The 25909-nt window shown below is 49.9% G+C and overlaps 1 protein-coding gene across 1 annotated transcript in view; it reads right to left on the bottom strand.

The window, feature by feature from the left end:
• The window catches only part of TXNDC16 (thioredoxin domain containing 16), a 42927-nt gene extending 17180 nt beyond the window's left edge, over positions 1-25747 (bottom strand). The window contains exons 1-13 of the mRNA XM_026051518.1: positions 25707-25747; positions 18656-18864; positions 18087-18169; positions 16970-17043; positions 15269-15343; positions 14740-14861; positions 14138-14228; positions 12634-12790; positions 11467-11633; positions 8818-8878; positions 7225-7360; positions 5862-6008; positions 5293-5352 (exon numbers count right to left, since the gene is read on the bottom strand). Coding sequence (XP_025907303.1) covers positions 5293-5352; positions 5862-6008; positions 7225-7360; positions 8818-8878; positions 11467-11633; positions 12634-12790; positions 14138-14228; positions 14740-14861; positions 15269-15343; positions 16970-17043; positions 18087-18169; positions 18656-18864; positions 25707-25738 — 1414 coding nt within the window. The 5' untranslated portion in view covers positions 25739-25747. The remainder of the gene's footprint in view (positions 1-5292; positions 5353-5861; positions 6009-7224; positions 7361-8817; positions 8879-11466; positions 11634-12633; positions 12791-14137; positions 14229-14739; positions 14862-15268; positions 15344-16969; positions 17044-18086; positions 18170-18655; positions 18865-25706) is intronic.
• Positions 25748-25909: the final 162 nt, after the last annotated feature.

The following is a 25909-nucleotide window of genomic DNA, read 5'->3' as shown; positions in this document are numbered from 1 at the left end:
TGTTTTAAGTTCTGCTTTGCCACTCTTTCATTAGGAGCTCACTGCTGTTCTGCCTTGTGTCAAATGTATGAAGGGAAAGAAACAAGTGGCAGCACTGAGCTAAGGGTCTGTAATTCCACTCAGACAGTCAGGAGTTGTCAAAACACTCCAGCAGAGTACAAATGGTTTGTGTCTTTCTCCAGACTGTGAAATAACATCTTAAATTAGAAGTCTGCTCCTAGATTTATTTTACACCTCTGATCTGGCATGACTGGTTCTTAACATCTATCACAACACAATCTTGCCCAAATCTGAAAAAAAAAAATACATAGAAACAAGGTGTTGATGTCTTGTTAAAGCTGAGCTGAAACGTGGCTCTAAGATCCCTAATATATGAGCCTAAGTATTGCCACAAGAGCTGTGGATACTACCCTGAGTGACCGTGATCCCCAAAGCAGCCCCAGAGCTGAGAAATACATAGCATGGGATGATCCCTGTACCATCCCAAGTTGGACCATGTTATTAATTATTTAATGAGCAGCAGTTTCAGGAGTTAAGTCAGTAACAGACCTTTCAGTCACTGCTTAGCTGCTGGGTGGGACAAGAGGTGAAAGAGGAACTCAAGATGCCTCTGTGCTATGATTTCAGCTGCAAAAACAGGCAATAAAGAGAATTTCTGTCCTAGGGAACTTATAAACCCAGGACAAAATAAATCGCCAAGTCAAAGAGAACAATGTGGGAGACACACATGAAAAAATCAAGAATCTCTTAAACATCTGATCTTTGAAGGGCAGGGTGAGTATTAGAAACAGATCAGCTTTGGACAGCTGGTCCAAAGGCTACATGGCAAAGAAAATTAAATTACATGAAAAATGCTGCTATTCAAGAGGAGGAATCCAATCCAGAATGGGAAACGACCACTTGGACAGCATCACTGCAGGAAAAGATCTCAGGAAATGTCCTTGACCACACGCTGTTAACCCATCACTGCAGCAGCAGAACTCCTTCTTGCCTGGTTTTTGAAGCAATCCCCCTCCAGTGCTCACCAGCTCTAGTGTTGCAAGATTTGGAGAAAAAGAGCTGCAGTCCCCCATACCAGCACCTTCATCACTCTATACAACTCAATCATCTCCCTTTCAGCATTCTCCTTCCCCAACGGAAGGGTCCCAGCCTCTTTAGTGTCTCAATTGCTTTGACTATTTCATTTGTCCTTTTCTACATCCTTCTTGAAAGGCAGATACCAGAGATGCCCACAATACTCAAAATATGGGTACACCAGTGGTGTCCCTCATCTTTTTCTCAGTATTTTTCCTCATAACACTAAGCACTTTGTGGCTATTTTGGCTGCACTTGCACCTCACGGTATTGGGGAATGGCCAACAACAACTCCAGGCTCTTTTTCTGAGCCACAGCCACACGTTCCAAAATCAGCATCGTGGAGATGTTATTTAGATTATTCTTTCCTAGATGGATTACCTCTAATATCTGCACTGAAGCTCTTCTGACACCTTTCCAAATGCTCGGTGTTGTTAGTGTGGCTCTACCATCATATTTCAAAGGCACTCAACACCTTGCACACCTCCTGGAATAGCACATCCCTGGGCCAGAATTTTCTTCTGTAAACGCTTTGATCCTCTTGCAGTAAAGCCAGGCTCAAGCCATTGCTTCCATTTTCCCTGCAGGCCACACAGTTTTGCTTGATCTTGGCTGGTTACTGCAATCACAGTCTGATTTCAGAACACTGTTTCCTCTGCTGGTCTTCAGCAATATGTTTAAGGTAGTGTTTGGACCACTCCTCTATAAAAAATCCTGTGGAACATTTGATCTTTGGGCAGCAGAACAGCTGGAGGGATAAAGCCCTGAAYTGCAGGCTCTTCCCTCTCCCTCTCACATGCCCTGTGACCTCATTGCATGAAGCACTCCATAAGGGAAGCACACAACTTCGGGGGCTAGTGAAACAGCCCTGAAATAGAAGTTAAAAAGACCAAAATGCTGGAGGGAGGTGAAGGACAACTAGAACACGCCTTCAGCATGGTCGGCTTGTTAACATCAGCTCTCTTCCCCAGCCTCACAGCGGTATCTCTGCAGATCAGAAAGGTGGGCTCTTCTGACAAATAAGCCATGCTGCAGCCCCAGGGACTTGGATTGTCTATCATCAAACCAACCATCGTGAAAACTAGTCAAAGTCTTCTTCCTTCTGGGAATGATCTCACTCTCTCCTTCTGAACTGTGCAGTGTGGTGTCCTCAGCACAGGCTGAGTGTGCTCACTCCTGGCTTGAAGGTCACCAGTCCACTTTTGCAGTGGGTGATGGTGACAGTGGTTCAGTTTTGCTGCAAGAGCAGAAAATGTGCTCAGTTCAGCAAGAAAAAATAGGCTTCTCTTGATCTCTTGTTAGCCCTGATCTCTTAGCAAGAGGAAAACACTTGGGTTGCTATAAACTTCATTTGGTGATGATCTGCTGAACATCTGTTACAGGATGAGTTATGAGGTCATTCTGGTTCCCAGTCTCTTCCATCCGCTTGCATTAGATCCCATATGGTCTAATGGTCTCATTGCCATTTTGCACAGAGAATTGTCACGAAAAAGAGGAATCTGGTCCTGCCTCTCAAATGTGGTCTTTGGTGTGGGTGATTCACACCTCAGGCAGCTGCTCTTGGCTTCCGAGCCCTTAGGATATGTGCTCCACCCCAAAGAGTAGACACACCAGTACTTTGGGGAGCTGAGAGGATGCCCCAAAGCCACACTCACTGATTCTCAGCTGTGGTTTTTAGCACCACATTATCTTATGACTTTCTTCTTGAACTAGACTTCTGCCCCATGGCACTGGCATCTCTTCCAAACTATTTTGCCCAGCCCAGGTTCATTCCGCTCTGATGTGGACSTCCTGGCACCAACTCCTGGTCCACACTTGGAAGTTCATGGATTCCCTGATATCTGCCAGGGGTCTAGCTTTGGGCCATGCTGCCTGGATTGGCAGCCTCACATGTGCTATGACTCCTGYTCTTGATGTATCCTGCCGTAACCTTAATCTACTTGAGTTCCTTGACTCCTGCCCACCCTAAGAAACAGACCTGACCCATGACCATCTTGGCCATAATCAAGAGCATTGGGACCCTAATTTTTTCAGGTCTTCCAGCTCCCCTAGTAGCCCTGCCTGTGATGAAGTCTCCCTCAGCAGTAAAGACAGAGCTGCATCTTGCAAGAAGTTCTCTCCAGTTCCCTCCACCTCTACTTGTTAGCTAATTGTGAACCCTGCTCACAAGCCACCATGCAGAGATGAGAAATAGCTGGCACTACCTGACCACACGGCCAAACAGGCTTCTCTCCAAAACCATCTCTCCTTTCAGGAAAGACTAAAGGGCAGCAATCTGTGTTTGCCAAGACTTGCATAAACAGGAAGAAGACAATCACAGTGCTGGTGTGACTGGGAACCTCTCACACACCTTTTCTATCAGTTCCTCTTCCTTTGGCTATCACAACTCCGCAGGGCTGTAGCTCATTCGTTGAGCTCTTTTTACAAGTGGCCACTTCCACTCGTGGGGAACTGTGTACTGCTAAAGCAACCATTCTCCATCATCTCCAAGATCACAACAGGGAGAGCAGCTTGGAGTCATTCCATGAGTCACATCTGGCCAGGAAAACTTCAGCAGGACCTCACTGATCGTACAGGAAAGTCCCTGAAATCCATCCGTTCATAATCTCTGCTGAGAATCTGACTATGGCTGCTCCCATGTGCAGAGATTGCCATCAAATAAGTAAAGAAACACATGATTAAAGTCTGGCCTCACACAGTCGGTCAAGGTTTCACCACTGCTCAGGAAGAAGCAAGATTTAGTCCATTGACTCTCCCAAGTTGCTCCTCCAGCAGGTCTGACAGCCAGAGAGTCTACAGGAAGCCCCAAATCATCACTAATCACAGTCACTCTAACAATACTTCTTCCTAGCTTCCCTGTTCACTTCAGGGATTTCAGTCCAGATCATATTACTGGTGACATTCCCCTCATGAAAACTACGAACTGCAGAAGAGCTTTAATCCAAATCATCATATTGTCCTGAGCTTTCCCACAGAGTTTCTTGTAAGCCTTTCCTGCTGTATCTCCTTCCTAGGAAGYCAGGGAGGAGAAATGAGACCTGATGAAGAACCAAAAATGGAGAAGACACCAGCTACCTCCAGGGATGCCAGAACATCTCTGGCCTAGATCCCCTGGACTTTATTGCCGTGCCAATAGAAGCTGGGGATGGGATCACCTAAGTATCCCTCTGTAACAAGGAGCAGAAATGAGCATTTCTAGAAGATGATTTTGCCCATTTAAGCTTGGTGGTAGTGCAGAAGAGCCAACCTCTCCTCACTGACTACAGAGAGGAACAGGGCTCAAGCTCTCAAGCCAAATTGGGTCCTACATTGCTCAAAAAAATATCACAGACCTTCTTGAAGGCCCAACCCCTTGCCATTACTGCTAGACAACCTGAAGCTTTAAATGTTACTGATTCTCCGTTGTCATAAATTATTTATGGGGCTCTGTGAGTGCCTGTAAGGCTTCCATGTAATTAAGGCAGTCTCCAGGCCCTGAAGTAACCATCATAACCATCATTTTAAATTCTTTCTCTGACACCAGCCTGCCCCCAGTGGATTTGGGCTTGCCCAAGCCTGTCTCTTCTGCCTCCTGCCAAAGCCCACACTGCTCTACTGCAGAGCAAGTGCCCAGGGGCTATTCCCAAGTGTGGTAGATCTCATGTGCAGCTCCAGCAGTTTTATTTGTTGCTCAGTTTGGGCTTTTGAGCCTGGTGCTGTGAAGCATTCAGAGTGCTTCCTGCTCCATACAGGACAGAGCTCTAAGGGGCACAAACAGGAGCCCATGTGTGTGACACGGGCAGCTATGTGGGCTCCTTGCCCACCCTCGCTCTGAGGCCCATGCTGTGTCACTCACTGCTCCTGGTCTGCACTGCCTCTTCTCCTGGATATTCATTATACAATTGCTTTATCCACCAACAGCACAATCTGAGCTCAAAGACAGCTGGGCCAGCTGGTGGGTACCAAYTGGCACAAGGTGACCACACAAAGCTGCATTCCCGATGTCCTGACTTTGTAGAAGCACAAAGGCACTGTAAGGATCCCTAAATAAGAAACAAAATATTCTTSCTAAGTAACTTGATGTGGGTATGCTTTCCTTAAGAGTTTGGGAAGAAAAAAAAAAAGATATTATAGGTGACTGACTGAGGTACTACCATCATCRTCTCAGTTTTCTGGTTCCTACTGGGCCAGGGCATATGGAAACCAGCTGAAGAAGCCCTCAGATGTGGGACATCTTACCTTTCAGGTGATCGGCGACCTCCACGTAGGAGCGCAGCACTGCCAGGGACACTGCCTCCCCTGAAACACAGGAGAGAGCTCTGAGCTACACACAGGGCTCAAACAGCCCCAGGATTGCTCTCTGACAAGGTCACACGTCTACTTCAAGCTTTGTGCACGAATTTGAAGGAAATAAAGAAAGCGGGGCTTTATGTTTCTATAGCAGACAGCAAACATTTTTCCAGCATTCCCTTCTATCACAGCCTCCACTCTTGTCTCACGTGTACTCACTGTACAAGGAAGCTGGAAAACACAGAATCACAGAATGAACCACAGAATGGYTGAGGCTGGAAGGGACCTTTAGGTCTCAAAAAAACCCCTCAAGTGGTCCATGGGCACTGATATCTTTTATACTGAGATACTCTGTCTCAACACAGTACCAGTCAATGAGAGGAGCTGATTCAATCTGATTGCTAATGATGGCTTAGGACACATGGGGCAGGATGGAGCATTTCTCTGCCACTTAACCTTGTSTCCATGATCATCACAACACAGGAAATGCAGCAAGCAGCTCCATGCTTCATACTCACAGCTGGCATAAAAGAGCACGACCATCCAGGCAGGCTCCAGCAGCGCCGAGTGAAAGGTGTCCTCGKTCAGCGTGCGGATCTGCTCCAGGGGCAGCTCCTGCTTCCTGTCCCTGGAAACGGCTTCCACCACCTGATCGTCTTGAACGTCTGCAAGAGGCCAGCGACCACGCATGAAAACAAGTATGCACAGTCGGGCCACAGGAATTCATCATCTGCAAGCAATCAGCGCAGAATTTGGGAGAAGTGAGGGAATTTCATGTATCCGCACAGTACAGTAGCGCAGTGYGGATTGTTGTGCAGTCTCACAACACATTCCAAGAAGACATTAGTGTCAAGGACAGACACAACAAGACAGGCTGATTTGAGGGTCCCTGTGGGGAGCACAAAAGAAGTTGGAGTTTTATACTGTCTGTTACAAACTCCTGGGTGCTTCCTTGTTGCCCTGGGCATAGTTTCTTGCTTGCTCAAGCTGCTTTCAGAGCTGCACAGCCTTTCCCATGGGCAACAGCAGCTGGGGGGGGCACAAATATACCTGCCTACAGGCACCCAGAGCTCCTTCTGAGGGTTATGCAGAGCGCCGTGTTTGCTGCAGATCTGCAAGGACCTAGGGAGGTGAAGGTTTTCTGAGCAAAGAGCTGTTTTCTCTAGGGAACTGCAGCCCCCCTTGGCACATTTTATTAAGCACCACGCTGCAGAGACACAGTGAGTGTCAGCAGGGGGTTAAGCAGAGGAAACAGACACAGAAACACTCCTTGGCAGACGCACAGACTCATTAGAGCGCACTTATGCTGTGTCACACTGTTACTCACTTGCATCCTCAGATTTGGACGCTATTTTTTAATCGTCTTGAATAGCAGTCCCTCTAGGACCTTTTGCCACACGTTTTGGAAAACAATGATAATTCTGTCTGGAAAACAAGTGTATTTTCAAGGAAGCATCACAGGGGCCACTGTTTTCTACCTGGGGAAAGACGCACTGGAACACAGGAAACAGCTCTTAGAAAAATATGTCTCAAACCTTTCCAAAGGAGCTGGTGATTTGGAGGCTTTTCTTGCAGAGCTTGAGGGGGAAATAGGACTGGGTCACGGCATTTCAAACCCTTCAGCCCTCTGAAGCATTTCGAGCTGGACTCACTCAAACAGAAGCACCTGCCCCATGCAGCACCTCTGCAACTGCTTCTGTAACAACTGCCATTTTTTACCCCTGGACTTTGCCCTAAAAATTATTCCTGTTTGTCACTAATCTTCAATGGTCTGCAGAGAATGGGAGATCCACTCTGTACAGTCCTGTGACTATGCCTCTGATTTGCAAAAATTCTTAGTGCATCTCCTATCTCATGACTAACAGCATGCAAGTTGGATACCTTGATTATCACTCTCTTTTTCATCTTCTTCTTCCTCATCTTCATCCTCCTGGATTTGTTCAAACTTGCTCTTATCTTCCACCAGGGTTATAACTTCATCAGTGTCTTCCAAAACGAGGTATTTGATTGGTACACCCTAAAGAATACAAAATAAATCAGTGGGATCCCACCAACACCCTGTGTCTAATATATCTGCAAACCATGCTCAAGCTTCATGTGGAGATCTGTCTAAGGCTCCCTACCACCAAGCTACTCGAGGACATGCCAAAAAGATCCTAAAGGTGCTAAAGAGGGAATCCTCTGGGGTGTGTTTCTATGGCCCAATTTCACCTGCACACAAGGTTATCTCACTCCAGAATGATATTCCTTTGTCAGAAAGTACTTGGGACAATATGGGATTCTGTAGGTGTAGCTGGGTGGTGGAAGCCAACACCTGCTCCACCTCCCAACATCTTAACACAGAYTTGTTGCAGGACAAAAAGCTCAGAGGCCAAGTTGTGGAAGACAGGGCTGAGGTTCAAGTACACAGCCCAGGTCAGCTGCTCCCCTTTGGTAGGGCAGACACCAAGGGCAGGAATGTCTTAAATTACTGCAGCAGGATTCTCCAGAAGGACCATCTTAGACTAGGTCAGAGCATCCTGGGAAACTGGCCCAAACTATCTTTTATGTCAAGGAGCTCCAAAAAGAAGAGTGGTCCTGAGTGCAATGGATGGCCAATCCATGMAGGGAAAAGAACAAAATGTCTTTCTGAGAAATGAGGCCTTGTCGGCTTAAAACCAGTTCTGGCACTGCCTCAGCAAAAGGCACTTCAGAGCAAATGAWTTTTCTAATGAACTGAGGGAGAGAAATGACAAATTACTGGCACCTCCCATTGGCTCTAAGAGAAGAAACGCAGCGCACACATCTGTCATCGCAGTCCGGGAAGGCCTCGCAGGGCAGTCAGGTCTGATCCTGCTTCCCGCAGTCCCAGGTGTGACAGTTCACATCATCTAGGGCAATGTGTGCTCCCTGGCATCTGTGAGTGCTAAATTCCATCCTGCCTCACAAGCTAGGTCAGGCCTCTCCAAAGCTTAGCTCATCTTCATCAAACTTATTCAATTTATGCCCTTCCCTTTTCCCAGATCACTGCCAAATGCATTCAGTCACATCAGTTCAATACAGACATTTGGATATTTGCCTTCCAGCTCTCAACACGTTCTGGTTCATTTCCTCTCCTATCTTTTGAATGTCTGTCCTAAATCCTTAGGAGAACTTTGCCAAGGGCCTTTTAAAGTCCAAATCCTTGGGGAATTTGGACTTGGATACAAGATCTTACATAGTTCATAAGCCTGTACTGCCTCATTGTGGACTCTACAGATGCCACCCTACATTTAGCATCCAAAACGAGCCCTTTTTCTGCATAATTCTCCGCAGTACCAATCCCTGGTAGTTCCAAATACTTGTGTGCTGCTAAGGAAAGACAATTCACCTCGAAATCCTGGGAAGAYTGTTATAAGCCATGGAGGGGAGCAACACTCAGAATAGCTCCCCTCAAGAGCAGCATGCCCAGATAGAGAAATAAGCCTTGTACAGTACAGAAATCCAACATCTAACCTCATCTGGTGTCTTGAGAGCGACGTTGGACCGGAGCAGGACATTCAAATCCACAACATCCCTTCCAAAATAAAGAGTGATTGTCAGACAGAGCAACATGTAAGGCTGCCCACGGTGTTTGGCGTGGCAGGAATGTCTCCCAGCAGCACCACATCCTCATGGAGCGGTGCCTCTGGGCTCCAGAGGACGCACCAGAATCCGGCCCACCTGAATCAACGTCAATAGTGCAACAATAGGTTCCAAATGACCTTCCGGTGGGACTGACACCACCCGCCCTGTATAACAGACATATTTCACAAAGTGTCTGGATTCCCACTCTGTGATCTGGGTCTTTGCCAACACATTGGCAGCTACGTCCCAGTGCAGCTGTTCTGCTGGTGGATTTTAGCTCATGAGTAGATGCAGCCAAGTGTCTGTGCACAGGGTGATGGCAGAAAGCTGGAAGAGGAGCACCCACATCCTTCCTCCTTCTCCTCTAATCTGCATTGCTGTCAGCAGCACAGACATGGAGTGGACAGGCCACCTCAAGGTCYCAACCCCTCGCTCCTGCAGCACCCTCCAACCTTTAAAAAACAGGAGGGGCTGGCCAAGCACATAGAATCATAGAACCATAGAACCCTTAAGGTCGGAAAGGACCTCTAGAAATCATCTAGTCCAACTCCCTGCACATGCAGGTTCACCCAGAGCACGGGGCACAGGCTGCATCCAGGCGGGTTGGGAAGATCTCCAGAGAAGAAGCCTCCACAGCCTCCCTGGGCAGCCTGGGCCAGGGCACTGTCACTGTCAAGAAATCTTTCCTTAAGTTCCTSTGGAACTTTTGGTGCCTCAGYTTGTGGCTGTTTCCTCTAGTCCTATCGGTGGCCACCACTGCAAAGAGGCCTCCCCCTCCTCCTCACTGCCTCCCTTGAGGTATCTATAGACACTGATCAGGTCCCCCCTCAGCCTYCTCTTCTCCAGGCTGAACAGVCCCAGCTCCCTCAGCCTTTGCTCACAGGGCAGATGTTCCAGGCCCCTGAGCATCCTGGTAGCCCTGCGCTGGACTCTCTCCAGCAGCTCCACATCCCTCTTGTCCTGGGGAGCCCAGAGCTGGACACAGTCTCCAGACGTGGAACATGAGTTCCCAACTCATCACATGCTGCCACTTGTGCAGGCTCTAGATCAAACCTTCTCCAGTCAGAATAGGGTCTAATATAAACCTTCAATGGGTGTAAGCTTGTCTCTGCTTACTAGGCTCAGCTCTGTGTCTGCTCTCATGTTCCTATAGGTGGTGGGACCACTCCTCTGTCAGCAAAAAATCTACAAGTGAAAAAAAAATCCAAAATGCTAGATTTACTACAAATTGCATGGGAACCACAGAGTCTTTATCTCTGCTCCCTATTACACAAACTGCTTAGGGTAATCCATTCACAAACCAAATGACTCTTGTGGTGGCCACAAACTGAAGCATCAAAAGTTCCACAGGAACTTAAGGAAAAACGTCTTGACAGTGAGGGTAGTGAGGGTGCCAGAGCCCTGGCACAGGCTGCTCAGAGAGGCTGTGGAGTCTCCTTCTCTGGAGATCTTCCAGACTTGCTTGGATGTAGCCTGTGCCACATGCTCTGGGTGATCCTGTGTGTTCAGGGGAGTTGCACTAGATGATCTCTAGAGGTCCCTTCCAACCTTAAGGATTCTACGATTCCATGACTCAAAGCCCACACAGCCATTGCTACAGAGGCTGCACATCCCTTGTAGCAAAACCCTACAGCCAACAGATTCACAGATTCACAGAATATTTAAGGTTGGAAGGGACCTCTASAGATCATCTAGTCCAACCTTCCTGCTCAAGCAGGCACACCTACAGCATGTGGCACAGGGTGGCATCCAGGCGGGTTTTGAAGATCTCCAGAGTAGGAGACTCCACAACCTCCCTGGGCAGCCTGTTCCACTGCTCTGTCACCCTAACAGTAAAGAAGTTACAACAAAAACCAGCTCTTTCTAAACAGTACCTGGAGGTTCTGAGTTCAAGTTACAGGCAGCCSAGGGCCGAGATGGGCTGCGGAGAGCACCCAAGTCATGGTCTGGTGTGTGCAGCATCGCTTCCGAGCCCGTGGAGCAAAGATGAGTGCAACCAAGAGGCAGCCACAGAGGAAACCAACAGCTCTCCCCAGCACAACTTCCCTGAGGGCAGCCACGAGAGTGGTCCTTCTCATAGGGTAGACCCAGAACGCTGCACAACTCAGAGACACATCCCTGACTGAAGGAAACTGCTCAGTGAGCAGCACCCATGCACGATAGCTCCAACGGTCCCTGTTCTTGTACTGTGTTTCCCTCTGTCATTAATTTGAGAGCAAAATACAAACCTTGGTGGTTTGTGCTTTCTAGGTTTCCTTCCTGAAATATCTCTTAGTCTGACTATTTTTCCACTTCTAAATCAGCAAGAGATTCAAACATTTGCATCTGCCCAGGTGGACAGGTGAAATCCAATTAATAACCTGATTTTCAAGTTATCAAATGTGACATTCACTTGTGAGACAACCCAGCTTCACAGCCTCTCACACAGACCTTAGTGAGCTCACTATGAATCCATTATCCTGGCAGTGGCTGTAGGTAACAAAGTCCAAAACATCACATACAGTGAGGAAAGTCCCCTAAAGACCTGAGATTAAGTACCTGGGCAAAATGGCAACTCCTGCTTTCCCCAAGAGCTGCCAGGCCACAAATTCTGCTGTCCTCCTGTCTGCTTCATAGGTCTCTTTCTGGCTGAGGATGAACACAAGGGGCAGGCCAAGCTGTAAGTGAACAGTGGAGACCTTCTCTGGATCCTCAGCAACTTCTGTCTGGAAAAGAGACATTATTATACTGCAGCACATCTCCACGCATTTGAATGTGCCTCAGTCCTCTTCCATTTGGCCATCTATTTCCACCGGACTTCTGAGAATTTATTATCTCTGAGGTGTGTCAAACATAGCTGAAGTGGTTGCAGACTCAAAAGCAATTGGTAAAGGAGTCACACAGAGCCAGCCAGCCAGTGAGACTGCAGGAAGCCTCATTTCCTGGAAAACTAACCGCCAGATCACCATCACCTTAACAAGCTGATAGAAGCTGAGATGAAAAGAAAACAACTTCCCCACTAAAACTTCAAAGTTAGCTAAGAGTTTTCACAGTCTGCAGTTTCTAATGCCAGGAGATTCCTCACAATCTTATTTCTTGAGGAAATATCTCATAATCTCATTTCTTGCACAGCCCAGGCCACCATGCATTCTCCAGCTGAAGAAACAGCACATTTAAGGAAAAGCCACCAATTCCGATTACAAAACKTCCATCAAAGCAGAAGGAATGCAACCCTAGTTAAACAGTTCCAACCTTTCATGACCCTCCCTGTTAAAAATCTGGGTTTTATGATGTTTATTCCTGCTGACCTAACAATTTTGGATGTCAAGTACCTACTAATTTCTGAGAGAATCTGGCATCCATTCCCTGAGGTAGCTTGAAAACCCTGCCCATGAAACACAGGCACTGGCATCCTCGCCTTTTGTTTCTCTGACATGTTGCTTCATGACATGTTTACGTGTTTCCACGTAATTTGCAGGATGATATGAAGGCACTGGGGCTCTCTGGAAAGGAGGTCTGAGCAAGCTAAGTAATGTAATGGAGTGTCACTCATATCCAGTGTCAGGTCTGCTCCTTGCTTGGACCCAGTCTGGAGCTCTCCCGTTACCTTTGTGGGGAAGGGCAGATTCCCACCCTCAGCTTGTCCTCTGCTCAGATATCCCCCAACTTCACATCTGCCCCAGCTCCCTCACACTGCCACAGCCTGCAGGGACACCCCAGTCATACCACGAGGGGAGCCCCCATGAGCTTGAGGTGTCTGTGGATGTTCAGCAACGTCAAAGGCTGCTCCATGGGTGTCCTCCTGCAGGGCTGTGCCAGCTCCGTGGCCCGCTGGCAATGGCAGAAGAGCAGCCGGGCAGCAGACACGTCAGGCTCATCATTGCTGCAAGACAGAAAAGGAAACGATGCTGAGCTAGGGATCCACCACAGGGTTTTAAAACTCCCTGCCAGAGTGATGGTGTTTGCTGCCATATTTCATGGGCACTCATGGGACTTTTTTGAGAACCCTACTGCTCCCAGGTACCATCCTACAAGTTATGCCAATGCTCTGATGAAGATCCTGGCTCACTGGGTGTAACAGAACTTCAATTCCAGACCAGCTGCCACAGCCCACCTTGAGGAAGCCACAAGCTACATTCTTCTCAGCAGGGCCAGCCATGTCACCTCAGATAGGATCTTGGCAGGAAGAAAACCGATGACGTGCATGTTTGTTCATGTCTCTTACCTAACTGATGACATCCTACAGGCTATATAAGAATATTTCACCTTTTGGGCAAGGTTGGCAGGCCTGTGCCAAAGGAAGAAGAGACATTTTGTTCCCTGAAGCCAAATAGCTCCTGGTYCTCATGCTATTACCAGTGTCATCCATCAGGTCAGCTTCAGGAGGTCACATCCTTTTTCCTACACATGCACTCCTCATCTATCAAATTGGTGTCACCTTTGGAAAAGGCTTTCAGATCTCTCCATAGAAGAGTGCTACATTAAGATTGCACAGGCTGCAGCCCTGCTTGATAGAAARTGACTCATGTTGGTGAAGCTACTATCATTTTGCTAGCTAAGGAAACAGACAGCTAGCATCCTCTCTATTTTAAATAGCATGAAGCCGTGTCCTGTCCAAAGGGCAACCATGCCACCTAGTGGCAGTCATAACCTTATCTTGATTATAATCCCCCAAAGACAGGACCACACCTGAGGAAAGGCTGTTTTTGTGGTTATCCTGGTGTTACCTGCAGCCAGCCACTGCCTCCCAACATCCTCCAGGTAAGAAAGGGCTGAGGTCCTCCCTACCTGGAGAAGAGAAAGCTGGAAGGCTCAAAGCATGACAATGTCCAAAGAGYTTGCTCACCAAAGCACAACATATATTTTGGGCTGAGCATGTTTAAGACCGTCACATCATTTAAATCCTCCCTCAAGGAAACAAGCAAGGTAGGAGCAGAGGCCTCCTGATGTACCTGAGTTGCACCAGGGGGCAAGAAGGGGGCCTAAGACAAGTGGCACTCCTGACCTGCAGCGACTCCAGCTCAACAGTAGACCAGGCCTGACGACATTTGAATCTTCTAAACTCAGGTTAAGAGATCCACTTCCAGCACAAGTGACTTATTTATCCTATGCAAGCCAACAAGGGTGTTAATGCCAGATCTGACTTGGAAATCTAAGAAACCAAGAGGAGAGCAAATGCTGCAGGGCAGCTGCTTTTCCAGGGTGAGCATGGTGTGGTGTTTGGACATACCCAGGGTCTTTCATCAGTGTTGCCTCGGTTGTCAGAACGAACTGGTGGGCAGTCCCATAGACGAAAGCCGCCTCCATCACAGCTCTGTGCTCTGGAGAGAAAAAGAAAAGCTGCACTAATTCACAGGTTTTCAGCCCACTSTGGATCTCACTTCATCAGTCATAAACACCAAGACCCAGAAACCTCTKTGTAGAAAAACAGAACTGACTGAGGACACTCCTTGAAGGCAACTGAGRAGCTGATCCCACTTGTTAATCCCCAATAAATATGAAGTTGGTTTAAGTGGATACATTTTACTGCATAACCAGAGATTTACTAATGTGTTTATTCGTTAAGACAGCAAACTAYTGGCTTGTTTTCCCTCTGAAAAACATTTCTGAATGTTTGTGTGTTCCCAGCAAAATAGCTGTGGTGAAAGYGATCCCCTTGGAAATATTAGCAAGACAAGCAGAGGTGGAGAACTCCCATCTGGATCTGGGTGGCCCTTTCACAGTCCTCCAATTCTTCACTTGAAGGACTCTAGGTTGGAAACCCATCTCCCTTCCACCTTAGTAAAGAAAGCTCTTGGAAAGGAGTCAAGAGAAGATGCTGAGTGTTACTACCTGCTGTCCCAGTAGCTGGTACATATGCGAAGACCATGTTTGAGCTCCCTTTCAGTGAGTTTTCTATGTTCTGAAGATCTGCCAGTGTTTCAACATATTTAACTTCATTAAAGAGCAGGGCACTGAGAAGACAGGAAAAAAAAATCATTAACAGCCATTTCCTTTTAAGAGAGAACTTGCAGTCACACAGCCATTATGGGTAAAACAGGAGGCAGAACTGCAGTTTCTTGCTGGCAGATGCAAGATTCACAGCCAGATAGAGCTGCCAGTTGTGTGTTTGTGAGTCATGTCCAGGGCAAAGATGTAACAGGATCAAACCATACTAAGTAGTGAGGCAGCCTTTCACTTGGTTGAAAACAGTCTCCGACATATGTGGAGTTTGTATTTAAGCAAAACTGTCCATCAACAAGTAAAAGCAGAAAGTAAACTGCTTCACAGAGATGAATGTGGTCTGTACTTACAACAGAACATTAACAAGTAAAAGCAGAAAGTAAACTGCTTCACAGAGATGAATCTGGTCTGTACTTACAACAGAACATTAGCAACGATGGAGTTCACGTCAAACAAGGCATCGGTAGGGAATTCTCTGATGAGTATGTTACCTCTGGGGAAGGAAGACAGAAAATCAACAAAGAAACCATGAAATACTGACTAGTTACACAGGCTAAATCCATTTTAGCTGTGCTGAACACCTCCTGGTGTCTGCTGGCAGGAACTGCTGGAAGGAAAGAGTTGGGATCGATTTGGAGGGGGTCTCCCTGCTAGCTAGTGACCTCCTCCTTTCTCCAGGCAATGCTGTTGGCAAGATCCAACAGTCACCTCTGTCACTGCCACCTCATTCAGCACCTGGGGACTGCTGATGAGAAGCCTAGCACAGACTGTGACGTTACACAAGGGCTGGGTACATGAAGCATCCCCCTTTGGTCTCTCACCAGCTGAGGAAACGTTTCTGTAGATCACATACGAAAGCCAGTGAGAATGGAGCACCAGAGTTCTGAAAAATCTCTCCACCTGAATCCCGGAGAATCTGCCATGTGGCAATTCATGGAGAGACCAAGAGCTACCCCTGCCCATCCAGGACAGATGAGCCTGCCACACAGCAGGCAGAGCGCAGAGGATGTTTCTTTCTGAGACAGATCCAAAACCTAGTAGACTAAGTATAATCCTAGGTGACCTGGTGATAGGAGCCAGCCTGTACAGAGGATCACCAACAGGATTTCTCTCATGGTTTCATGACCCAGGGCTATGTTTCCATAAAACTGCATTTTTTCTAAATTTCCTCCCCTCTAGAATCTAACTAAAATTTATCATTTTGGGATGAAGTTAAGGACCCGTCATGTTTTCCAGAAGTTTTGGTTCAAGTATCCCATGTCCTTGTTTCCCTTCATTCATGTCCTTACTGGACTCATCTTAACTACACTGTGCGAAGAATTCTCTTGTTTTGCCAATTTACACTTGCTCTCTGTTAGCTCCAGTTGATGTTCCCCAGATCCTGTATTGGAAGAAACAGCTAATCCAGGTAGAGGCAGGGACTCTGCCACTAACTCTGATGGATCCTTCCAGGATAGTTTGTATAGACCTGGAACAAGGGCTGTCTTTCTAACATGACTCCAGAGCCTGCTTGTCACAGGTGCAGCTGCCACACGTGCTCAGAGCCCCTCCGGGATCCAAATAACTGCACAAAATTTTATCTGGGAGTTTGGTTTAACGTGTTTTCCTAGGGATCCCAAGCAAAAACACTACCCAAGCAAGACCTTTAGCCTCCTCTCCTGCTTCCCAGAGGTTAAACAAGGCCTGAAAAGCAAAGGTTTTGGAGTCATGGACGAGTTTCATGTCATGTACACCACAAGCAGAGACAAGTACAGTGAGGTGATCRGGGAGGAGCTGACACAGGAGGCTGCAGTAAGAGAAACACCTTCCACAGAGCAGCAGCAGCAGCAGCCTCTCTTCTGCTCCAGCCACCAGCATGAACACACAAGGGTGTGTGAGGCTTTTGCCTCAGCCCTGTGTTGCTGAAAGGAAATACGAGGCAGGAGGAGAGGTTTCATACTGAAGACAAAGCATATACTCAACATGTGCTTTTTTATGGGGGATTTTTCACTAAACTCTCTGTATCACTGCTATCCTCACAGCTCCTTTATTCTCCTGCTTGCTGACAGCAGAGAACATTTCCTTTAAAACTTTGCACTGGGAACAAACCACAGCGTGGCTCTCCGAAAGCCCCTCTTACCTGAACAGGTAGGCTTTCCTTAACGCATTTTCTTTCCCACAGTATCTTGAGACATCTTCTTTGGGACAGTTAACCTATTGAAAACATAYAATTGGGCGTTCAGCTCGACAATGACCACTACAATACAGAACCAAAGCTTTCTCCCATTCAGGAGTGTAAATATAACCTTTCCAAACTTCCTGGGAGAAAATACATGATCATGCAATCCAGTGAATGAAGTTCAGTGCTGAGCACTGACGTTTTAAAAATATCGTTTTTCCAGCTCAGTTTGCCCTGATCAGGATAAAGCAGGAGSAAGAGACATTATAACCTGCCCAGTATATTCAACGTGACAGACCACAATTTGCTCAAGACACCTAGTCTGTGTCTGCAAGAAATGGAACAGGTGTATATATATAACTGCTTTTTATAAAACCTAATTACACTTGGCTCACCTAAATCTGCATAAAATTTCTGCTAAAAAAAAATTATTTTGAATACTGCACTGCATTTAAAATAGGTGAACTGACACCATGCAGCATTCTTCATGGCCTGAGCTTCCTCTTTGCCAGTGCACGAGGCTGGAGGGAGAAATGCAGCCCCCTGCTCTGAGCGAGACCAGCAGTGGAGATGAGATTCCCCCCTGTACCTGCTAACAGGTACCCAGAATTAGCCAGGCAACGCCACACACCACATRCAGTCACCTGGGAGGCCACAATCCTATCAGTCAGCTGAGCCTGGAATGTGGGGTTTCCCATAAAAAAGGCCAATTTGCAGGAAAAAATGTGAATAGTTAAATGTCCCCCTAAGCCATGACTGCAAATCAACATGTTCCAGTTTCATACCTGAAGAAATTGTGTTCATACCAGACCTCCTGGGTCAGGCCACAACTCCAACTRTTCTCTAGGAGACTTGCTAGGAAAAGTATGAAAAATCCACTATTTTTTGGGTTTATCTATTGAGACTGAACTGGAAGGCCAGAAGCAGCTCAGGGCTGYCTGACTCGTGGTACTTTCTTGTGGGCTCTTCCTGCTATCGGTTCCCAAGGTTGGTAGAGACAAATGCAGCCCACCACACAACAACCTCTGCAGAGAAAACCTGCACAAGGAGCTCATCCCAACTCCTTGTCCCCATTTACCTTCACCACTGAAATCCCGTAGTCCTGGAGCGCTTCAACCGAGTTCTCAATCTGTTCCAGGAAGGGCTGGGCACTGGGAGAAACTGAAACATCAAAACCAGCTGGTTTCAATACATTCCCCTTGCAGATGAGGCMCAAGGAGAGCAGCTTTTCTCTCTGGGCCTGGCCCTGCTGGCAGGAACTCACAGTATTTGCCTGAGCTCCCTCTGACGAGGCAGAACATGGGAGGTGATGGAGCTCTGGGCACTCCCTGCATCCATGTGGATGTTCCTCCTCCCCCTCACTAAAGCCACTGTGACATCCCTGGACAACAGAGCTTCGAGTCCTAGATCAGAGGTCCCTAAACGGCAAGATATCTACTTCCCAGTAGCACAGTAYCCACTGCAAAGCGGTAGGGCTTCCAGACAAGCTCAGCTTACTGTTTGAAATCACTCTGGCTTTAAAATTCTTAGGAATTGGTTCTTCATTATCCCACCTATGCTCACCCCTCGCCTCACAGGAGCCTTTCCCAGAAATCCAGGCTGCATGCACACATACAAATCCAGGTTGCACACATACAAAGTACATACCATTACGGCTGAAAAACGCCAGCGAGGCCCTGCCAGCTTGCAGGCTGCTGAAATACTCCTGGGCGCCCAGCTCCTGCAGAGAGGCTCCTGCTCCTTTTCCCAGCATCGGCAGGAAAGCAGCACAGAAGAGAAGGAAGGAGAAGGAACAAGTCCCTCTGTCCATTCGGGCTGGCATGGCTGTGTCAGGCCCAGGCATGGAAGAGCCACAACTGGAACAAAACACACATACGTACGTGAATGAACATATATGGGTGCCTTCTGTYTGAGTAGGTGCAACATAACTGTAATTTCCAGATGTGATAATTACACAAACGTCCTGAGGGCATCACGAAGTACTAACTAGAACAGCAGGTGATTCACACAACCATAAAGATGACAGCAAAGGCCACTGCCTTTCCTCTAGGCTGCATCAGCAAGTATACCCCCAGGGCTGGTTTTGTCTTCTTCTTCTCATTTCTCCTTTCTTTTCCTTTCTTTTCCTTTCTTTTCCTTTCCTTTCCTTCCCTTCCCTTCCCTTCCCTTCCCTTCCCCTTCCTTTCCCCCTCCTTCCCCTTCCCTTCCCCTTTTTTTCCCTTCCTTTCCCCTTCCTTCCCCTTCCTTTCCCCTTCCTTTCCTTTCCCTTTTGTACTTAAAGATGGACAAACAGCAATCACACATGCAGGCAGAAAACAGTGATACTATCACACAAAAAAAACCCCAAACTCTTTGCATTGTCATTAAAAACCTTGGAGGAAGGAATGTTGTATATGCCGCTGAAGAAGGTGTTCACAAACGGAAGGGCCATGTTGTTCCCTCCAGACTGCGACACACGGCCCAGACAGGTTCAGGAGCCCTCYCCAGCCCTGCCCAATCTCCAGGTTTCCCTTGGATCACACAGGAGAGCAGTTTGCAGGAACTCCTGGAGCCTGTGATGTCTTGCTCAGCCTAAGCTTCACGTTACCATTTGCCCTTGGTGACACAAGATCAGTGGCACACACCTGGCTGCAGGACATGGYCAGCAGCTTCTATCGCGTTCCAGGACTCCATGTGGAGCCGGCTGGCAGAGAAGCCAAGGATCCATGCTGGGAGTGCGCGAGATGCTCCAGGGAATAGCACAAAGGCCCCCAGGTTGCTGCGAGGCTGCCCCAGCAGCCCTGGGAACGGCTCCTCCAGCCTCCATGAAGGGATGAAGAAGCTTCATGTGGACAATGAGCCCTGAGCAAGGGAACCACAGGATGGGAAAACATCCTCCCTGCTTCCCCCTATTTGGCTCCAGGCTCCTCTGCTGTSAGGTAGGGGCCTTCGCCGCTGAGTGGGCCTGGCTCCTGGTCAACAAGGGAGACAAAGCTGGGATTGACAGCCCGGAGAAGCTGCTGGCTTTGCGTCAGGGGCTGCAGCTGCTCTCCTGAACAAATGCCCCCGTGTGCATGGACTCCCATTCCCTGGCACTGAGCTGCCAGCTCAATGTCACTGCTCCGTGACGAGTCCCCCTCCAAGCGAGTCCCCACGCCAGGACAGGGAGGCAGCCAAGGACAGGCCAGCCCGTCCTGCAGGGACTCGGTCAGGCCTCAGCCACACAAAGCAACCGAGAGGGAGCTGAGAAAGGAAGGTGTTTTCCTGGCACCTGAAGGGCTCTGATTCTCCCCTTTCCCACTTTGGGAAGCGCCAGGCATCTCTATCCCTCTGCCCTCCCATCTGTTCATCTGGCTGGTAAAGAGGGCAGAGAGCAGGGCCGGGCAGGGGGGTTATTAAATGACAAACTTGGCCACAGTGGGACGGAAAAATAAACTCATTGCTGGCATTGGGAGTGAGCAGGGTCAGGCAGGAGAGCTTGTTAGTCAGGAGGCCAGGCCAGAGCAGCAGGCTCCAAATGCCTGAGACCTCACCAGGTTATACCTTAAAGATGAGGTGTAATCCCAGCTGCTCCCCAGCCCTGGTCCCTCTTCACATCCCTCCTGGTTCCTGCACTTTCTCTTTGGCCCCCTTGTGTCCCCTCACCTCCTGATTTCTTCCTCCTGCCCAGGACAGGGATCCCTCTGTGTCACATCCATCCGTTGATCCCTCTYCCTACCCTCTTTCTGGAGTCCTCCTCAATTGCCCACAGCCCGGGCACTCAGTCCTCTCCAGACCCACTTCTGGCTCCCTGGAGCAATGATGCAAATCCCAGAAATATAAATGGGAATTTCATGAGCATTTTCGTGAGAGTAGAGAGATGTGCGTGAGATTTACCAGCCACATTCAGGTGACCTGGAGTACCTGGATTTGGGGGATTTTTAGGAAGGAACCCCAGGCAGCTSCRTGTGSCCGTGAGGAAGAACTTGTTTGGTGTGAGGGTGCCCGAGCCCTGGCCCAGGCTGCCCAGGGAGGCTGCGGAGGCTCCTGCTCTGCAGATCTTCCCAAGGYGCCKGGATGCSCCYGGGTGCCCCGTGCTCTGGGTGTCCCTGCKGGAGCAGGGGCTGCGCTGGGGGATCCMTAGGGMTCCCTTCCAACCTCAGCCATGCTCTGGGTCTGGGATTTTCTTCTCCTGTGTGAGTCAGGGCCCACGAACACATTCAAGCTCTTAACACACCTGAAAACACATCTCCAGCCASTGCTCACAGACCAGACATGTGCTGTTAGTCTGCTGACCTCTTCCTGCAACTTCAGGATTACAACAGGATCGAGAGGCGCCAGTGAAGGTCAGTGATTTCATCTCCTCAGCTTGTACCCTGTCACCCCAACCTCCTCCTCCTCCCATCTCCATTTTTCCCCAGATTTCACGGGGAAGGCCACTGAATGCTTCTTCCTAAATTACCTCAAAATAGGGCCTGATCCCATTCCAGAGGCAAAACCAGGATTCACCCAACAGCTGGGGACTCCCAGCTGGTGACAGCTCCGGCACAGAGCAGCCRGGGTGGGAAACACAGGCGCAGGGAGGCCGGAGGTCCCGGGAAGCCACCCAGCCGCTACCCCTGCTTCTCCACCAACACCTAGAAAAGCGCCCAGTATCTTCCCTTGTTATTTATTAATGTTTTGTCTGCCTTCACRCGGGAATGCAAGGACTCTGATAAACACAAGGGCTACTCGGTTTCTGTCCTCTTTGGAGAGCACAAGCAAAGCCTCTGGAAAACTCATCCATGCAAATTCAAGCTGAACCAGAAGTGCTGTCAGCCCTTTCYTTTCACTGCATCCTCCATCCACCAAATACAGCCCGGTTCAGACAAGAAAACCAGGGCCTTATCCTACATTTCTCACCATCTGTTACACAGYAGGAGAAGGGAAGGGCAGGGGGAAGGATGACAGGAGATGTCAAGGGAGATTCTGCTCCCCAGGCAGTGGCCAGGACACAAGTGCAGGGAAGATGCTCATTCCTCATCAAGGCTCATTGAGGGTGCCAGGCCCAGCTCATGCCTGTAGGTTTAAGGGTTTCCCAGATTTTACTCAGTTGTAAAGCAGGACCAATATCCCAACGGCATCAAAACAGGATTAAAAGCAGTCTTTATAGCATTCCATGCTGGGTGATGGTGCACGGGAGTTGTTTGTCTGGGGATGAGGGGAATCACCAGCATGCAGGGGCACTCCCTGTGGAGGGTTAACATTGGCACTGCCACCCAGTTCTCCAGGCTCAGTCTTTGCAGGAATATTTGGCTTTTAGGCCATCTCCTGTGCTACCTCTCTTCCATCAATGGAAAATTAACACCATGGGGTTAGAAACCGTCAGAAGTCTGTACTAGAGCCAGGGATGCCCAGGGATGCCCGAGCCTGCTCCCTTGTGCAGGAGTGACTCCCAGGGCTCCCCAAGAGCTCAAGAGCATCTGGGGGAGAGGCTGTGGGCGAAGTCCCCTTGTACCCTAACCAAAACCTGCTCAGGGAAAAGCACCTTGGCTGCCACAGGTGCCTGGCACAAACTGCAGCCGCTTTCTGGCAGCCCTCCCTGGGGCAAGGGCTCAGACCCACACATCACAGGGCAACCTGGCACCGCACAGCCAATATGAAGACCTGTCCTGTGTTTTCACTGTCATTCCTTCCAGGCAGAGCCAGGTGAGGTGGCACAGGCATCTGGAGATGACCKAGAATGAAACCTAGACAACAGAGACACACAACATAAAATTTCGCGTTGGTAAAAATGACCCGTGAGGCATCAACTTTGCTTGGGAATGCTCTTCCAGGGAGCAGCAAAGGGACGACGAGCTGGGAGGATGCAGAGCAGCAGGACCAGGGCCACGAGCCGGGCACAGCCCAGCCGAGCGCAAGCCCAGAGGCACAGAGCAGCCTCCAGGGCAAACCAGCAGCTGCAGCAGCCAGCGGGAAGGCCTCGACTCAAAAGCGGGTGCGAAGGGAAAGAGGGGGCAGCCCTCACTCCCACTCTTCACAGCAGCTCTCACCAGGGAAGGATCCAACCTTCAAATCAGCTAGATAAACCCCTAAAACAACCTAACTTCCAGAAAGAGGGTGTGCTACAGAAGCCTCGGCTGTTGCCATCTCCGCCAGCAGGTCCCCATCCATGTCCTTATGTTTGGGGGCTTCCCAGAGTCATCCTCACCTCCTGTGAGACTCTTGAGAAGTCTTCCTCTAGCTCCTCTTTCATTCCTGAACACTGCCAGTGATGGCAATTCCACCACAGTGCTCAGGAAAGTCTTTTTCTACCAGTGATTAATTACCCTCTTGCAAGAAAAACAACAGAAAAAAAAAACCACTTCATTTCTGATTTGCGTATCTTGCAGTCTTGCTTCTCCTTCACTTTATTTATCTTGCAGACTGCAGAGCCAAGTTTTACTCCCTAGCAGACAGTCCTAAGCCCTAACGGAGTCACCTCGGCCTTTCCTGCAATCCACCTGGTGAACAATTTGTTTATTATCCAGCCGGTTTTCGTTTTTTAAATTCAATAACGGCGCTCGCCTGCCGTGCGTGCCCTCGCAGCACCACCTAACCAGTGCTCTGTCCTCCAAAGCAGCCCGGCACATGGATCACACAACAACCCAAGCCCCCCGAGGGCCAACCCAGCTTCCTGCAGAAGGCTGAACAGGCCTGAGGGTCTCTCCCTCTGTGGCTGGATCCSCCGGACCACATGCAAGGGCAGCATCACAGTGTCCAGACATCCCCATGGCTCTTCTGAGAGCTCCCGCAGCATCAGCAGGAACCTTCCCACACCACAGAGCCCACGTGGACGGATCTCCCTCCGGATTTCCCTCATTCCACACAGCAAACATGCCCGTGGTCAGTTTGTCTGGATATGGAGGCTCTCCCAACACGCGTGTTCTCTGACAACCCCTTTTCCCTGAGGCTGCGTTTTCCCTGAGGCTGGTTCTTCAGGGCCACAGGAACCCTCCTGGAGATSCCATGAAAGCCCATCTGGGCCACGCTGACTCTCCCGACAATGGGCCGATTATCCGAACCCGCAGCCTGCTGTCGCTCCGCTCGCCGCGGCTGCGCTTGTCTTGTGACCTCCCGCTTTTAATCCAACAAAAGATCACRCAGCTCCAAGTCATATGCCCAAGAGCCATCAATGTGTATCACAGCAACACGCTGGAACACTTCACGCTTTGTTTTTCCCCTAAGTGAGGTTATGTGCTCGTTTTACAGAATTCGTYGTGTTTTAACCCAAGCTGACCAGCAACAACCTCACTACCTTCCTTACAGAATATTGCTTTATTTTGCACAGATTGCATCATGGGCTCCCCTTTCCTGGTAATCTTTGAAAGAGAGTCCAGTATCAGCTTTTCCTGACCCGCTGACAAATCCTACTAACCCACTGCAGTTTTGCAGGAGCAGAAAGCAAATCGGCCAGCTCTTTTCAAAAATTCTGGACCTCAGTTCTCTGACATGAATAAAGCCAAAAAGTGGCTGTTTGTGGCTCCCCCGAGGCGTTACGAGGCTGAGCTGCTTCCCTCCCGCTTCAGAGCATGGTCCTGCTCCCTTGCAATAGCAGGACTGAGATGTCGGGATCACTCCCGCTGCCTCCTCTGCCCGTGGCCTGTGGGGAAGCCTGTGCCTGTATCGTGGAAGTCACAATATTCTCCCTCCCTGCTGCCAGCCCTGGGGAGAYGCATGTCCCCATGGCAGGTACTGCTGTGGCTCTGAGCCTACAAGCACATGATGCTTATCCCTACACTGAGCGCACTGGAAAGCTCCCCACATGCTGCAAACCCGGCACAAGCCTCGGACAGGGYATGCAGAGAAAGCCTAGAGCCCCCTCGCAGCAGCGTTTCATCCGGCATTTATCCCTGCTGCAACCAGAAAGGCTGCAGGCCGTTCGCACCCGGGCCGATGCACTTTTGGCCGGCAGCGTTTGAAGGTTGCTTTGCAAGCGGAGCGGCGGCGGGCAGCTCGTGGGACCGCAGCACATCTGGCTCCTCCATGTAGGTGATGTGACCGCAGCACATCTGGCTCCTCCATGTAGGTCACGTGACCGCAGCACATCTGGCTCCTCCATGTAGGTGACGTGACCGCAGCACATCTGGCTCCTCCATGTAGGTCACGTGACCGCAGCACATCTGGCCACTCTGTGCAGCTCACGTGACCSCAGCACATCTGGCCCCTCCGCACACACGACAACGGAGCCGCTCTCCGTCCCGGGGACTCTCCCGCCAGTGTCACCCGGAGCCGCCGCCTGTCAGCGACCCCCCCTGCCCCTGGCACCTCTGGCTGGTGGGTGACTCCTCGGGAAAGCTGCGTGTTAGTTCCAGCCCTAAACAGCCCCACCAGGGCACACACGGGGTTGGGTGCCACGAGCTGCATCTCCCGGCACGGGGAACCTTCTGCCTTCTCCAGGACCATCAGTGGGGATGGGAATAACACACARCGCTAAATCCCGGCCTGCCGAGCAGCGTGTTGCGCCTTCCCGCGCTCTTCCCTGTGCTATTCCCATCCTGCCTGCTCCGCAGCTGCCTCCAGCTGGGGACACTGCAGCAGTGGCCGCTTCCCTGCGGGATCCACGTTCAGGTCCCGCTTCTTGGTCCCGCATACCCCCCAGCCCTGCAGAGCCCAGCGGGCCCCGCGGCAGGGGAAGGGGAGCCGGCCCTGCGCCCACAGCCCTCCGTGGCGAAGTCACCGGCAGGCCTGGGGGTGCCGCATTCCTGGGGGTGCCGCCTACCTGGGGGTGTCGCATTCCTGGGGGTGTCGCATTCCTGGGGGTGCCGAAGCGCTGCTCCTGTCCCCGCTCCAGGGCTGCTCCGCGGCCTCTGAGCCCCGCGAGGCCCCGCGCTGCTCCGCGGCCGCGGGGGGCCCTGTGCTGCCCACCCGCCCGCTCAGGCCCGCGGGGCTCCGGGCCCGGGGAGCCAACCCCGGGCGAGCCGG

The sequence above is a fragment of the Nothoprocta perdicaria genome, unplaced genomic scaffold, assembly GCF_003342845.1.
Source record: "Nothoprocta perdicaria isolate Ctin4 unplaced genomic scaffold, notPer1 scaffold_76, whole genome shotgun sequence".
In the NCBI taxonomy this organism is placed as follows: Eukaryota; Metazoa; Chordata; class Aves; order Tinamiformes; family Tinamidae; genus Nothoprocta; species Nothoprocta perdicaria.
Note: the sequence above shows the minus strand (reverse complement) of the source record. Positions and strands in the feature narration are given on the sequence as shown.